Below are 12,663 nucleotides of genomic sequence, written 5' to 3' on the forward strand. Positions count from 1 at the left end.
AGAATATGTATGAAACACACGTACGGCGCGTGTACGTAAATACACAGATGCACACACACGCACTGATATGTGTGGATATTTACAGGCGGGGGGCTCGTTTAAGAGGAGGAGCGGGGAGATCGCAGATGCCTGGGATGAAGTGGTCACGTTGCCTTCTTCCCCAGAACTTTGTCTGGCTGGTTTATTCGTTTTGATTGACTTTTAAATTGCTTTATACTCTTGAATCAATCTGGAATTTACATGGATGTCTAGCGTGAGATGCAGATTTAATGTTGCCTTATTTATCCCCCCAAATATGAATCGATTGTCCCAGCATCATTTATTGGATAGTTCTTTGTCGCTTTTATTATCCAGTAAAGTCAAGCACATGAAAGGTCGCCTCAGGGCCTTCTACTCGGCCCGCGGGTCTCTGTTTCGATATTTACACGCGATGGTCATTGAACATCCGTATCCGGCGTGTCTCGTGATTATCCTTCGCTTTCAAGTCGTTTTCGGCCCTTTTGCCTCTTCATTCTTCCGGCTGAATTTTTAGAGTCACGCTGTCAAATTCTCCCCCTTCCCACCAAAGGAAAATAAACACAACAGACATAAATACAATGATTTGTTTGGGGATGTTGACTGGAGTCGCATCCGTCCCGCAGCGGCTCCACACTCCCTCAGCACCGGGCTCCGGGGTCTGGCTGTTCATCCCTCGGCCAACACGGAGTGGACTCCGCCCATCGGCCATCCCCCCGTGGTTTGGTCCATGGAACGGCCAGAAATGACACTTTTGAAAAGCTGACCAGATCACGCCGTTACCCCATACTTTAAAAAAACACTTCCACATTTCTCATTTTTCTTAAAATAGACCCGCGTCCTCCTGCGCGGCCTGGCCCTCGGCCCTCTGGGCCCCCATCTGACACCCCGTTTCTCTTGTTCACTTCGAGGCTGGCTTGTTTGCCTGTTTGTTTGCTTCTCGGGGGCGCCGAGCGCCTCCCCTCAGCCTGGCCTTCCTCTCGGTGCTGTCTGTCTGGGATCGCAGGGCGGAGGTGTCACGTCATGTCCCCGGGAGGCCCCTGCCTCCGAGGGGACTGAAGGTGGCTCCTCCTTGATAGCCAGGCTCATGTGTTCCGCACGGCCACGGTCACAGTCAGCTCTGCTATCATTTATTTAATCATTTGTTTGTTTCCTCATCTCCACACCGGAGTCGGGGTGCAGGACCCTCGCCTGCCTTCTCCTCCACAGGGTCCCCAGGGCCTGGCACCGTGTGCGGCATGACTCAATCGCTAGATGCCGAGCCGGCGAATCCGCAGAAGCGCAGCCTTGCCGCAGCCAGGCTGTGCGCCTCTGGCCAACTCAGCCCCCTGACTCAGCTCCAAACCTGGAAGAGAATGACAGCCGACAGCCGTGTGGACGCTTTGAGCAGAACAATGGACGAAGGCGGGTCAAGCCTTTGGCGCTGTGCAGGGCACTTACGAAGCCCTGGGGGTGAATGATCACGGCCACCGCCCCGGCCCCCGAAGCGTAAAAGCCCCATCAGGGAGGCGGGCGGAGAGCTGCCAAGACGAGCTCGTGTAGGATTGGAGTCTGTTCTGCTTGGAGTCAAATCAGAGGAGGCAGCTGATTTTTGTTTTTTATTTTTATTTTATTTTTTGCCAGGGCCCAGGGATTGATCTTTTTTTTGCAGGAACTGATTCGCACCGGCTGTTCCTGACGCAGTCGTTGGCACTTACCTCTCACGGTTCTGGGGACCGACGGGGGTTAGTTGGGGTGTTCTGGTCCAGGGTGCCCCCCGGGGCTGGGGTCTCTCAGTGGAGGCACCTGCACGTGGCCGCTCTGTGGCCGCTGGCCCCTCGGAGTGAGCGTCTGGAGCGTGGAGCCGGCGCCAGCCCCTGGCTTCTCTAGCCCGGCCTCGGACGCGACAAGGCTCTACGTCCTGCCTTCTGCGTGTGAGAAGCCAGCCCACACGCGAGGCGAGACGGAATGGCTTCCACCTCCCGATGGGACGAGTGTCAGGAATCCGTGGACTCACTTGGAATCCCCAAACTAGTCACACGGCGAGGGGTGGATCGGAGGCCCAGAGCGCTCACGCCGGCTCATGGGCCAGGCCGGCCGGCGTCGCGTGTGGTGACTCCGTCCAGTGCTGCCCTCGAGCTGCAGATTCCGGCCCTGCCATCCGCAGCCTGTGACTCTAGGAAGCCGTCTCACCTCACGGGCTCCTTCCCGTGAAGCAGGCTGGCGGGTGAAACACGGGGCAGCCACCGAGGCCACGGCTACCGGGAGCCCCACCCCTGCCCTCTCGGGGTCCTGCCCCTCCCAGACCCAGAAAACACAACTCAGGGGAGTGAGCACGTGTGGGTCGCTGGCGACCGAGTCCTGCCACCCGTAGCTGGCGCTGCTCTCCACCAAGCCCCTCCGAAGGCTGGGTTCCAGGTGCCGGGGTGGGTGGGCATGGCAACAGCCCCCCTGCAGCCGGCGCGAGGCCAGGGGCTCGGCTCTGCCAGTGTGGGCGCCGACACTCCCCCCGGAAAAGCTGCTCACAGGCAGAGACTAGGGGAAGGGGGTTAAAAATAAAGAGTGGCCACGTTTGGTTTAAAAAGTGAAGGGGGCCTGCGCTCAAAGGCCCTTCGAGCCTCCTGCTTTGGGAGGAGCAGGCCGTCCAGGTGGGGGGCATCACGGGACTTCCTGTCCCCAGAACCCTGATTCGTGGGGACACCCGGAACCCAGCCACCGCCCCTCCCGGCTCACAGCTGTGGTCTCACATGAAACATTCTCGTTCTGTGGCTTCTCGGGGTTTGTAAACTAGCAGCACTCATCCTGATTGCTTGTCCCCACCCCCCCATCCCCGGAAAAAATGATTTCAAATTTTAAAGCGCGAACGTCTTTGAACTGGGCGTTCGCTCTCCGGTTGTCCCCCGGCCCGTGTCCAGCCTGCTCGCCTACCTCAAACATTTCCTTGGCTCCGACAAACGTTCAGGTTGGGTTTTTACCGCGTTGACCTCGGTTTCTCCTGCTTCACTGACACCTGTGATGCGTACAGGTGTGACGCACACCTGGTGCACCCCATCACTGCGACCTCGCGTGCCGTCCCCGAAATCCGCCAGGGGAGGTGTCCCCACTCCTTAGAGAAGGCCGGTAAGGGTCGCAGGGGTCAACCAACCAAGTTATCTGGCTGACGGGGCTGGCGACGACGCGGAGCTGGCGTTTGAAGCCAGGGAGCAGCAGTTAGTGCTCTGTGATTGCGAGGGACAGAAAATTCACCCAGGATCGGTTTAATTCAAGAGCAAGAAAGGACGGTCACCACCTGGCTCCAACAGGGCACGACTGATCCAGGAGCTCAGGCGTCATCTCTTGGCTCTGGCTCCCTGTGGTGGCCTCTCTCATCTCCTGGCCAACCACCAACGCTCACCAACCCCAGCCGAAAAGAGAGAGCTTTCTTCTCCAACAGTTTTTTTTTTTTTAAATGCCCAGGACATGACGACTCTGGCAAGGATCAGATTGCATCCTCAGCTCAGAACCAGAGGGACGAGGTGACAGCTCACGCTGGCCTCCTTCAGCGGGGCAGCCCCGCCTGGAAGACAGGGACCGAGAGGGAGGGATGGGTCACGTCACAAGGAGCATGGGCGCGCTCCTCCCGAAGGAAAACTGTCCGCCGCGTGTGCTAGCAAGCACGCTTACCGCCTTTCCCGTCGGCTACAGGGTGGAGTGGCCAGGGGAACGCGTTAGGGTCGAGGTGGCTCTGTCCCTGTCACCTTAGCGCCCAGGAGAAGGCGACTCTGAGCTTGTAGGAGACACCCGTTGTTACCGTCCCTCAGAATCCATTCCTTTTCCTCTTTAAAAACAGAATTATGCCACCAAATTCCTCCGGGAAGCCCCCTGTCGCCATGTGACTCAAGGGGACCATTTCCTCTCCACCCTGCTCCAGGGGAGAACGTGGGACCCCAGGCCAAGCAAACAGAGTGGAGACGGAGAGTTGAGCCAGGCCGGCGAAACTCGGGCCCGGAACGTTCACTGGGACCACAGGGAAATGCATTCTCCTCGCCTGGCACGGACGAGCCCTGTGGACAGTGGCCGGAGCTGCCAAGGCCACCGGAAAACGATGCCACGCAGAGAAGGAGATAAAGGTGGAGGGACGGTCCCCTGGGATGGCTCGAGCCCCCGGGGCCATTCGTACCTGGAGCCAGACCACCCAAGGCCCTGCTCATTACCGAAAAAAGAAATGATCCTTTTTAAAAGTGAGCTCCAGTCTGAGGCGGCTCTTGCCTCTCGTAAGCCCGAGAGGGGCCAGCACACAGGTTCAACACCAGGCAGGTGTCGAGTTCCAGGAGGGGACAGGCGGAAACACACGTCACACCCAGCCGGAGGTGGGGGGGGGGGCAGCGGGCCTGGACTGGGGTGTCACACACACCTGTGGGGTGTCAGAGACCTTGATCCCACAGGCTCCGCCTGCTCGGTCACGTGGCTTCTCTTAGGCCCTTCCTCCGTGGCTGATTGTTTGGGCAGAAACAGGCTCCTGACCTTTCAGCGTGAGTCTGGAACACGCAGGCTGCAGGGTCCAGCAGGCGAGCATGTGGCCCTTGTGTGACCACTTACCAGTGTGTGACCTCCCTCACGGTCCCTGAGACTCAGCTTTCTCCTCTGTAACATGGGCTTAAAAGTGACATCCTGCTCGAACAGAACCGAACACCGGCGGGAACCGGCGTAATAACTTGATGAGAGCGAGCCAGCGTCATCGCGACAGCAAGCTTCGGTCCCCCCAGACGTGTGTTTGTCTGCAGCCTAACTCAGAACCCCCCCCCTCCGCTGTGTTCCCTGCTCACCAGAGGAACCGACGGCAGGTAAGTGGCATCGTCAGCCGACAAGTGACGACAGGCCCGCGGCCACGCACGTGGACTCGTGACCGTGCGGGCTCGGACCGGGGGCTCTGCCTCCCTGTGACTTTGCTTCTGCCTACGCTGGGGACGCCGGAAGCAGTGTCCCCGTCACCGGGACAGAGCGCATCGACACCCGTGGGGCGTCTGGAACGCCGATGGGCACGGGCCGAGGGCTCCGCAAGGCTTCGTCCCCACCTATGTGTCTGATGAGGCCCCGTGGCTAAGGACAGGCTGCTGGCCGCCACCAGCAACACCGTGTGCGTGACGCGGCTCCGCAGAGTTCCGGCCGCTCGGGCCGCTGTGGCCCCACGTGGCCCCGCATGGCCAGGCGGTGTGTGTCCGGCACGCGATTGGACAGCAGCTCCGGCCACGCTGACTTTCTGCGTGGCTCCTCAACACTGCATGTGATTCAGAACCAAAGCTTTAAAACGCAGCCTACGTTCAAAATCTGGCTCCGACACCTGCTGCTTTGTCTTGGGCCAGCGCCTCTCCGAGCTCCACTTTCCCCCGCTGGGAAATGGCCAAGGGTGTCACCTTCCTCATAGGGCTGTCACAGGGACCGAGCGAGTTGTCGTTGCAAAGCCCTAGGACAGGATTTGACACACTGCAGGCGCTAAGCTAACCTATTACAAACAGGAGGGTGGATCCAGCTAATACACGCTGACGGTGGAAGCCCCCCTCCGACCCCCCACCTTAGAATTCTCCTGAAAGAGCTGAACACGTGTGCTCGCTGACTCTGCACATTAGGGGTTTGAAGCTGGCAGCCTGACAATCCGCCGAACGGACGCGGTTCACCAGCGCCGCCCAGGGTCTCAAAAAAACTAGTTAGTGGCCCAGGTTTGAAAGTCAGGACATGTCACGTAAAGGCCTAGATTTCCAGCCTCTCTTGAGGGGGGGAAGACGGGACCGCTGGCCGCACCCGTGCGGTGGCTGCTCACGTTCGGACAGGTGACTGCCCGGGTCGGGAACCCTGGCTCCCAGCCCCCCCATTTCCTCCGCCCCCCGAATGCTTCGTGTGCTCATCTGGTGAGGACACGACCCGCGCCCGTCCTGCTCTGTCTCGTTCTGTCTCCACGGCAGCCCCGAGGGAGAGGCAGTTACCATCCCCCCGACTTAGGGGTGGGGAGGCAAGCTTACGCGGCTGGTACGAGGCAGCGCCGGGGGCCGAGACGCGGGGTCCGCAGTCCGGGTCCTCACCAGCCCGCCTGCTCTCGGGGAGTCCTTTCTCAGCCAGGTGAGGTTTCCTGCAGCTGCGTCATGCCCCAGGGCGCCGTGCTCAGTTCCCACGGGCAGGCCGGCCTCGAGGGCTTAGGGAAGGGCGCCTGGGCCATGACTTAAGGAATCACCTGCCCAATGCCCCTATTGTCCTCAGCGTCCCCGGACGCATCTCTGGTACCCAAGGGCCGTCCTGCTCAGGACAGAAGCTCCCAGCGGAAGCCACTGAACTTGGACCGAGAGGTTCTTCCTACCCTACTGCCCCCCGACTCAGCTCCGGGAGCCGCAGGCATGGAAGGCAAGCCCGGTCCCGTCCTTTAGGACCACAGCCCCGCCCCGCCCCACCCTGGAGGGCTGCGGTCACTCCCCAAGCACGGGGAGAATCGAATCAAGGTGTACGGAAGGTGTGACACACTTAAAAAAAAAAAAAATCTGTGACCCTTTGTGATAAAGGTAACAATCTCACGAGGGCAGGAAATGCTGATCGACCCTGTGATTCTTGCTCGAGAAATTGTCTCCACGGCCCTTCAAGCAAGATTCGGCCAAGTTTTCCTTCCTGAAGTCTGTGTTATAAAAACCAGGTACCTCACCTCCCTTTTTCGGCCATAAAATTATACGACAATATTCGAAGACGTTGCGTCGTCAGAGTGCACCTCGCCCCTCGCTCCGAGCCCCGAAGCGGCACTGGCCTGGGAGCGACTCTCGTGGGTGAGTTTCCAAGAGACTGTCTTCACCCAAGGGGGAGCTTCTGAGAGAATGCCTGACGACGGTTCTCAAACGCTTAACATTTGAAAATAAATTCACAAAACACAGAAGACGAACAGATGGTCTGCGAGTTTTGTCCGTCCTCGGGAGCTTCCCACCGCGCTGCGGCATCAGACGAAGGAGCCGGAGCCAGCCCCAGGTGGGCGGGCTGCGTGGGAGGCGGAGAAGCCGAACCACGCGAAGCAGAGGCCGGCGTCGGGGCCCGCGGGAGCCTGCGGGAGCCTGCGGGAGCCTGCGGGAGCCGCGCCCACAGACGGGTCCTCGGGTCCTCGCCGGGGACGGGGACGGGACCGGCGGGGGAGGGGCTTGACGCCAGCAGGGTCCGACCACCGGGTGACAGCCCCGAGGTCCGGCACTGCGTCTCTGTCGAGATCGACGAGGCGAGTGGGAGGAAGCACTTCAGGTGACCTCTGGCCGGGCGAGGAAGCTCCCCGAGACCCCCGAGACCCCCGTCCCATCTGCCTCATGTCCCTGACGTCCCCGAGTTCCTGACCGGCGCGGGGGATGCGGACTGGGCTGCACGCGTCCCCCCCGTGTCCACGCACCTTTGCAACGCGTTTTCCGGTGCCTTCCAAAAGGGACGCCTCTCTCTCTCTCTGGCCCTTGGGACTTGGCTCATGGGAAAGCAGCCGACGTGCTAGAAGCAGGGGCCTGAAAGGTACTCGTGCCATGGACTCCGCTGCCACAGCCTCTGAAGTCTTTACGACTGCGGACGAGGAAGCCTGCGTTGTAGCCGGAACATACCAGAGCACGTCGGGCAAAAATGAGTCACCCCAGCGGATCCCCCCTCCCCAAGACCGATGGGCACGGCCCATGCTGTGCGGCTGCGTGAGGCCACCCTGCGCCATCTCGTCACCCACTGGCTGACCAAAGTCCCACAGGCAAGGCCGTCGGAGGTCAGCCAAAATGGCCGGGCCAGAAAAACTGCCACCGTGAGTGGCTCCTCTGAAGTCTTGGGCGGTCTGTCACTCGGCACTAGGTAACTGACGGAGGCGGCATCGTGGACGCGCTCCCAGCAGCTCGTCTTCCCGGAGGACTCTGAGTCCCCGAAGACCAAGGACCACAGCTCATGAGAAGGTCAAATCCAGGCCCTCGACTTCAGCAGCGAGCCTGGCAATGACATGCCGAGGGCCGAGGACAGCGCCCAGCCAGCCTCTGCTCGAATCGTCCCTCACGCTTCGCTAAACTTAAAGAGTCTCTGGGGACACCCACATTCGCATCCGCAGAGGACGTATCATCGCAGTTTGCCCCCTGAGCATACACCCTCAATGCAAGGTGCCTCGACGCGAGAAGTTTCCGGGCTTTGTTCAGAGCTGCCTCCTGGGGTTGTGTGGCACTCTGCCCATGGTTCCAGAGGCACAGCTCACAACGTGCGTGGGACTCAGTCTCCAAGATGACACCCCAGAGGCCCCACCTCCCGAGTTCTCACCCCGTATGACCTCCTCCCCTTGGGCGTGGGCCAGGCCTACTGATCTGCTTCTGAAGAGCACAAAGCAGCCACGTGATGGGATGTCACGTCTGAGATTAAGTTACCTCTGGGATTAGTGGCTCTGGATTAGGTATGTCCCTCGAATCGCTCCTGCTAGGGGAAGCCAGCTGCCACGTCCAGAGGCGGCCCCAGGCAGGTGCCCATCTGGCGAAGAATCACCACGAGGCCGCCATCGACCACGCGAGTATGCTCTGCTGTGACCCCCCTGCCCCGTCCGAGCCTGCTCTCTGCCCGCAGATGCCGGGAGGTAATAAAGGTTTGTCGTTTCAAGATTCAGAGTAATTTGTTACACAGCGACAGCTATCTAAGATGCCATTGTCTGCTCAATCGAAGCTCCGCACCCACTGCCCCTATCCAGCCTGGATGCCGAGCTGGGCTCAGGGACATACATGTGACCAGGCTGAGCCAATCAGAGTAAAGGGCAGGTCTTTACTGGGCCGACACCCCAGGAAGACGAGGGGCTGGGACTTCTGCAGCCTCACTGACCCTGTGAGTGGGAGGTCCTGGACCATCTTGCCGGTCTCCATCTCCCCAGCTCCCAGACCCACGCCCGGCTCAGAGTGGGTGCTCGAATTTATGAAAAGAAAGAGGAGTTTGTATCCGGCGGAGAGAGGGACAAGCCGAGGCTGGCAGGGAGCGGGAGGCAGAGCGGGGGCGGCCACCTCTTCTGTCTGTGGCGGAGCCTGCGCCCAGCAGCGGGCGAGACCCACGCTTCTCCGTTTCCTACGTGCCACGCATGGAACACGCAGTTACTCCCTTCAAGTCGGCTTTACCCAGCCTTAACTGGCAGAGTTCCTAAAACTCTGCAGCGTGCCCGGGACCGACAGACTCACTGTCTGCCCAGCGCCCCACTGACAGGGGCGCCTTCTGGGGGGCTGAGCGAGCTCTGTGGGGTCACGGCACACTCCGTGTGTCGGCTCTGTGCTCCCCGGCTGCCCGCTGGCGCCGGCGGCGCCACAGGCACGTGCCGCGGGTGGCTTTACTGCGTCCTTCTGAAAGCAAAGGGAAGCACGATTTCATCAGGAGACACCAGGGGGACGGACCCTGGCGATGCCGTGACGGGTCACTCTGGCCTCAGAGGACGGGGGTCCTTATGGCGCCAACGGCTTTTAGAAACGATGTCCCTCATTTTGCCTCCTCTCCCTGGCCTCCCTGTCGAGAAAGGGACACACATACGCCTTTTACTTTTTACTTTTGTGCAGACGCTGAATTAGGAGAAAGTTGTCAAAGATAAGTAGCTTTCTAAGCCGTGACGTACTCACAGCCCACGGAAAAGCGGTGTCTGTGCAGGGACCCCAGGCTCCTTGCCGCCCGCGTCACGGCGGGAATGACATCGTCACCGGCTCCGCACTCGAGCGCTTAACGTGCACCGACCACGCTGACTGGGCCCAGGAAGACGCTGAGGTCACTTGTTTGTGACTCGCGAATGCCAGAGGTCTCAACCGCACATGGCTAGGGCGGCCAGGTCAGCGGGTGACACGTGGAGACCACACACCTCCCTCTCGTGTGCTCAGCTCTCAAATTATTCCCACGTGGGGCCCAGGGCCCAGGGCCCAGGGCTTCAGCCTTTTATTTTTTATTTTTTTCCAAATCTGAAAGCCCGGAAGCTTAAACAGCCCGTAAGACTGTGTGTGTGTGTGTGACAAGCCCATGTCCCAGCCACATGGGCCCGAGGCTCTGCGGTCAGCCACCCCACCCCCACCCCGCCGATGCCGTTGGAAAACAGACGTGTTAACGAGGGTTTGTGTACATGAACTTGGTTTAATCATATCAACTCCTAAACAAAAAGTTTCCTCCGAGAGACAACAGTTCACGGTAACCGCAAAGCTAACAATTTTTAAAAATACCAGCCGTGCTTGGCATTCCAAGAAGATATTATAGGGTAACTGTTAAGAACTTCTAAAGGGGACATCGGCTTCCGACTTTAAGAAAAATTACAAACACCGAAGCATTTGGGTGTCGGACACGGTCGTTTCGACGTCGTCTGTTCACTTGATGAGTTTCTGGAGGTTCGGGGAATTGTTCCTCTATGATTGGATAAAGCGCCTATTCTAAACTAAACACTTTCAGACGTAGAAAACAAACTAGCAAGCTACACGTACAAAGAGAGGCCCTCCAGGTGAGCGGCCCACACGTGGCGTGCCAGCAGATGCACCATGGGTCCCGGAGGACGAGCGCTGACAGACCCCTGGCCTGAAGTCCCCCCGCCCCCCACCCCAGGCCCGGCTCGGAGCGTGCATTCGCCTACACGTTAACGACAAACTCGGGGTTAGTATAGGAGAAGCCGGCAAACTCGTTTTGGTCCAAGTTCATGATGAAAAGTTTGTCGGTAGGCGTGAGTTCCACGGGCTGCCTGGTGAACTCCTTGTCGAAGTTGGAGGTGTCGCGCCTGTCCCCCTGCCAAACGGAAAGCAAACACGTTAACGCGGCGTGAGCAGCGGGCGGGGACCGAGCGGGCCGGCTGGCGGGAGGACGTCTCGCGGGCGGCATCGGCGGTGCTGACGGCTTTCGGCGGCCACGCTGTGCGTGCCACCCCTCGGCTCTCGGGTCACGTTGTGTGTTGGCTTCAGGAGAGAAAATCGGGTGGACATTTTCTAAGAGAGGAAATGAGACATCGAATCTCTCTCGGGACAGAGTGGGGCGTGTGTTCTGTGTTCTGTGGCTTTGCGCACATCTTACCACGTGTGACATCGGGGAGCTAGTCCTCAGGAAGAGGGCTGTCCTGGAGGACTCCGGCCATGTGGCTGGGGGCCCCTTTCTTTAAAAGGGAGAAGAATGTCCCCCAAAGACAGAGTGGCATGCGGGGGGCTCAGATCGCTGCTCCAGGAAAGGGGCCAGCCGCCACCCGCCCCGCGCTTCCTGGTGTGAGCTAGGCTTTCAAGGGGGGGCTCAGAAACAACACCCCCCCAGACCAGCCTCAGGGCTTCATCGGCCAGAGTGTCTCTGCAAGTGTTTACAGCATGTGTCTAGTCAACAAACTGAGAAAATAAACCCGAAGCTTAAAGCAAGGCCCGCAAGGACAGCCTTCAAACAAACAAGTGAGCGGAACCCCATCTTCTTAGGCTTTCCTTTGGGGTGGCGTTAATCTCAGTCTATCTGCAGCTTGGGGCGGGTTGGACCCGGGGATCTGGGCGCGTGGGCTAATGAAAACATCTCACGTCATCTCTTCGGGGTCCTCGCCGCCCACCTGGGGCAGTTAGAGCTGGGGTCCCTCCCCCATGGAGGAGGGTGAGGTGATCTGCCCGAGGTCTCCTGGTGGGCGAGTGGTCACTTAGCTGCTCGTGATACCTTGTCCCAGGCCCTCTGGGGGGACAGCCTGATGGCCCGTTTGCTACAGGACGACCAAGGACAGCGCCTGGGTTCTACCGGTGCCGGGCAGCTGCCCGCCTGGACAGCGAAAGGTCTGTGCGGGCGGGCTGCTTGCCGGCGTCTGGCCAGGCGCCTGTCACCCAGGCTTCGGGGTAAGCCATTGTGGGTGCTGGCCGACTGGGCGTTCTCACCGCCCGGCTCGGTCTCCATGACAAAAAGCCTCTCGCAAAAACTCTTTCTTTCTCAGGCTGCTCCCCGAGAAGTGAAATGTCCCTATGGAGGACCCCGCTCTCTCTTGGGGTGCAGGTGCGGGGTGCACGTGCGGGGTGCAGGAGTGAGCGAGACTTCGGGAAGTGCCGTGGCGTGGGTAGGGCGGGGGCACCGACGGAGGGGGCTGTGTCCTGCCGCGCTCCAGCTGCCCCGCCTGCCCCACGCCAGCCCCGCACGGACGTGTCGCTTCTCACGGTCAGAGCCAGGCTCGGAGGCCACCTCGCCCATCGACGTTGTCTGCGCCTCCCCGGACCCCGCGCGGTGCCCTTGGCGTCCTGTCAGTGGCCGTCATCGGAAACTGGCTGATTTAGCGCCTCTCCCCGGAGGGCAGGGTCCGTGTCCTTGGCCTTCTCTTCGCCGTTGTATGCCTGGTGCCGAGGACAGTCTCGGCACGCGGCGGCCGCCCGCACTGATTTGTCGAGTGAATGAATGATGGGTGGAGACTCGACTCTTCCCAGCTGACAGCTGCTCCTGAGCCAGTGACCTCGCTCTACAGTGCAACACTGGGACCTGGCCCCCGCCCCCAAGCGCCTGTCCCTGCTCGGGCCACCAAACGTTTCCAGTATGGACAGGACTGCGTCGGGCGCCTTCGAGGGCTGAGAGCTCCGGGGCTGTGTGGTCCCGGGATACTTGGGGCTGGGAGGCGAGCGGGCACTGGCTCTGTTCGGCTCCAGTGCCTCGGTGGCAGTGACCCCCGTGGCCTCTCCCGCCTCTGGGCACCCAGCAGAAGTTCAGGCCCCGTCAGCCCTGATTCTGAAAGCC

At 60.2% G+C, this 12,663-nt stretch overlaps 1 protein-coding gene across 1 annotated transcript in view; it reads right to left on the minus strand.

Moving 5' to 3' along the window:
- Nucleotides 1-10,077: 10,077 nt before the first annotated feature.
- The window catches only part of LOC105308818 (protein kinase C beta type), a gene marked incomplete at its 5' end in the record, with an annotated part of 91,925 nt that continues 89,339 nt past the window's right edge, over nucleotides 10,078-12,663 (minus strand). The window contains one exon of the mRNA XM_011384824.2: nucleotides 10,078-10,719. Within this exon, the coding sequence (XP_011383126.1) occupies nucleotides 10,567-10,719 (153 nt within the window). The remainder of the gene's footprint in view (nucleotides 10,720-12,663) is intronic.

The sequence above is a fragment of the Pteropus vampyrus genome, unplaced genomic scaffold (genome assembly GCF_000151845.1).
Source record: "Pteropus vampyrus isolate Shadow unplaced genomic scaffold, Pvam_2.0 Scaffold630, whole genome shotgun sequence".
Lineage (NCBI taxonomy): Eukaryota > Metazoa > Chordata > Mammalia > Chiroptera > Pteropodidae > Pteropus > Pteropus vampyrus.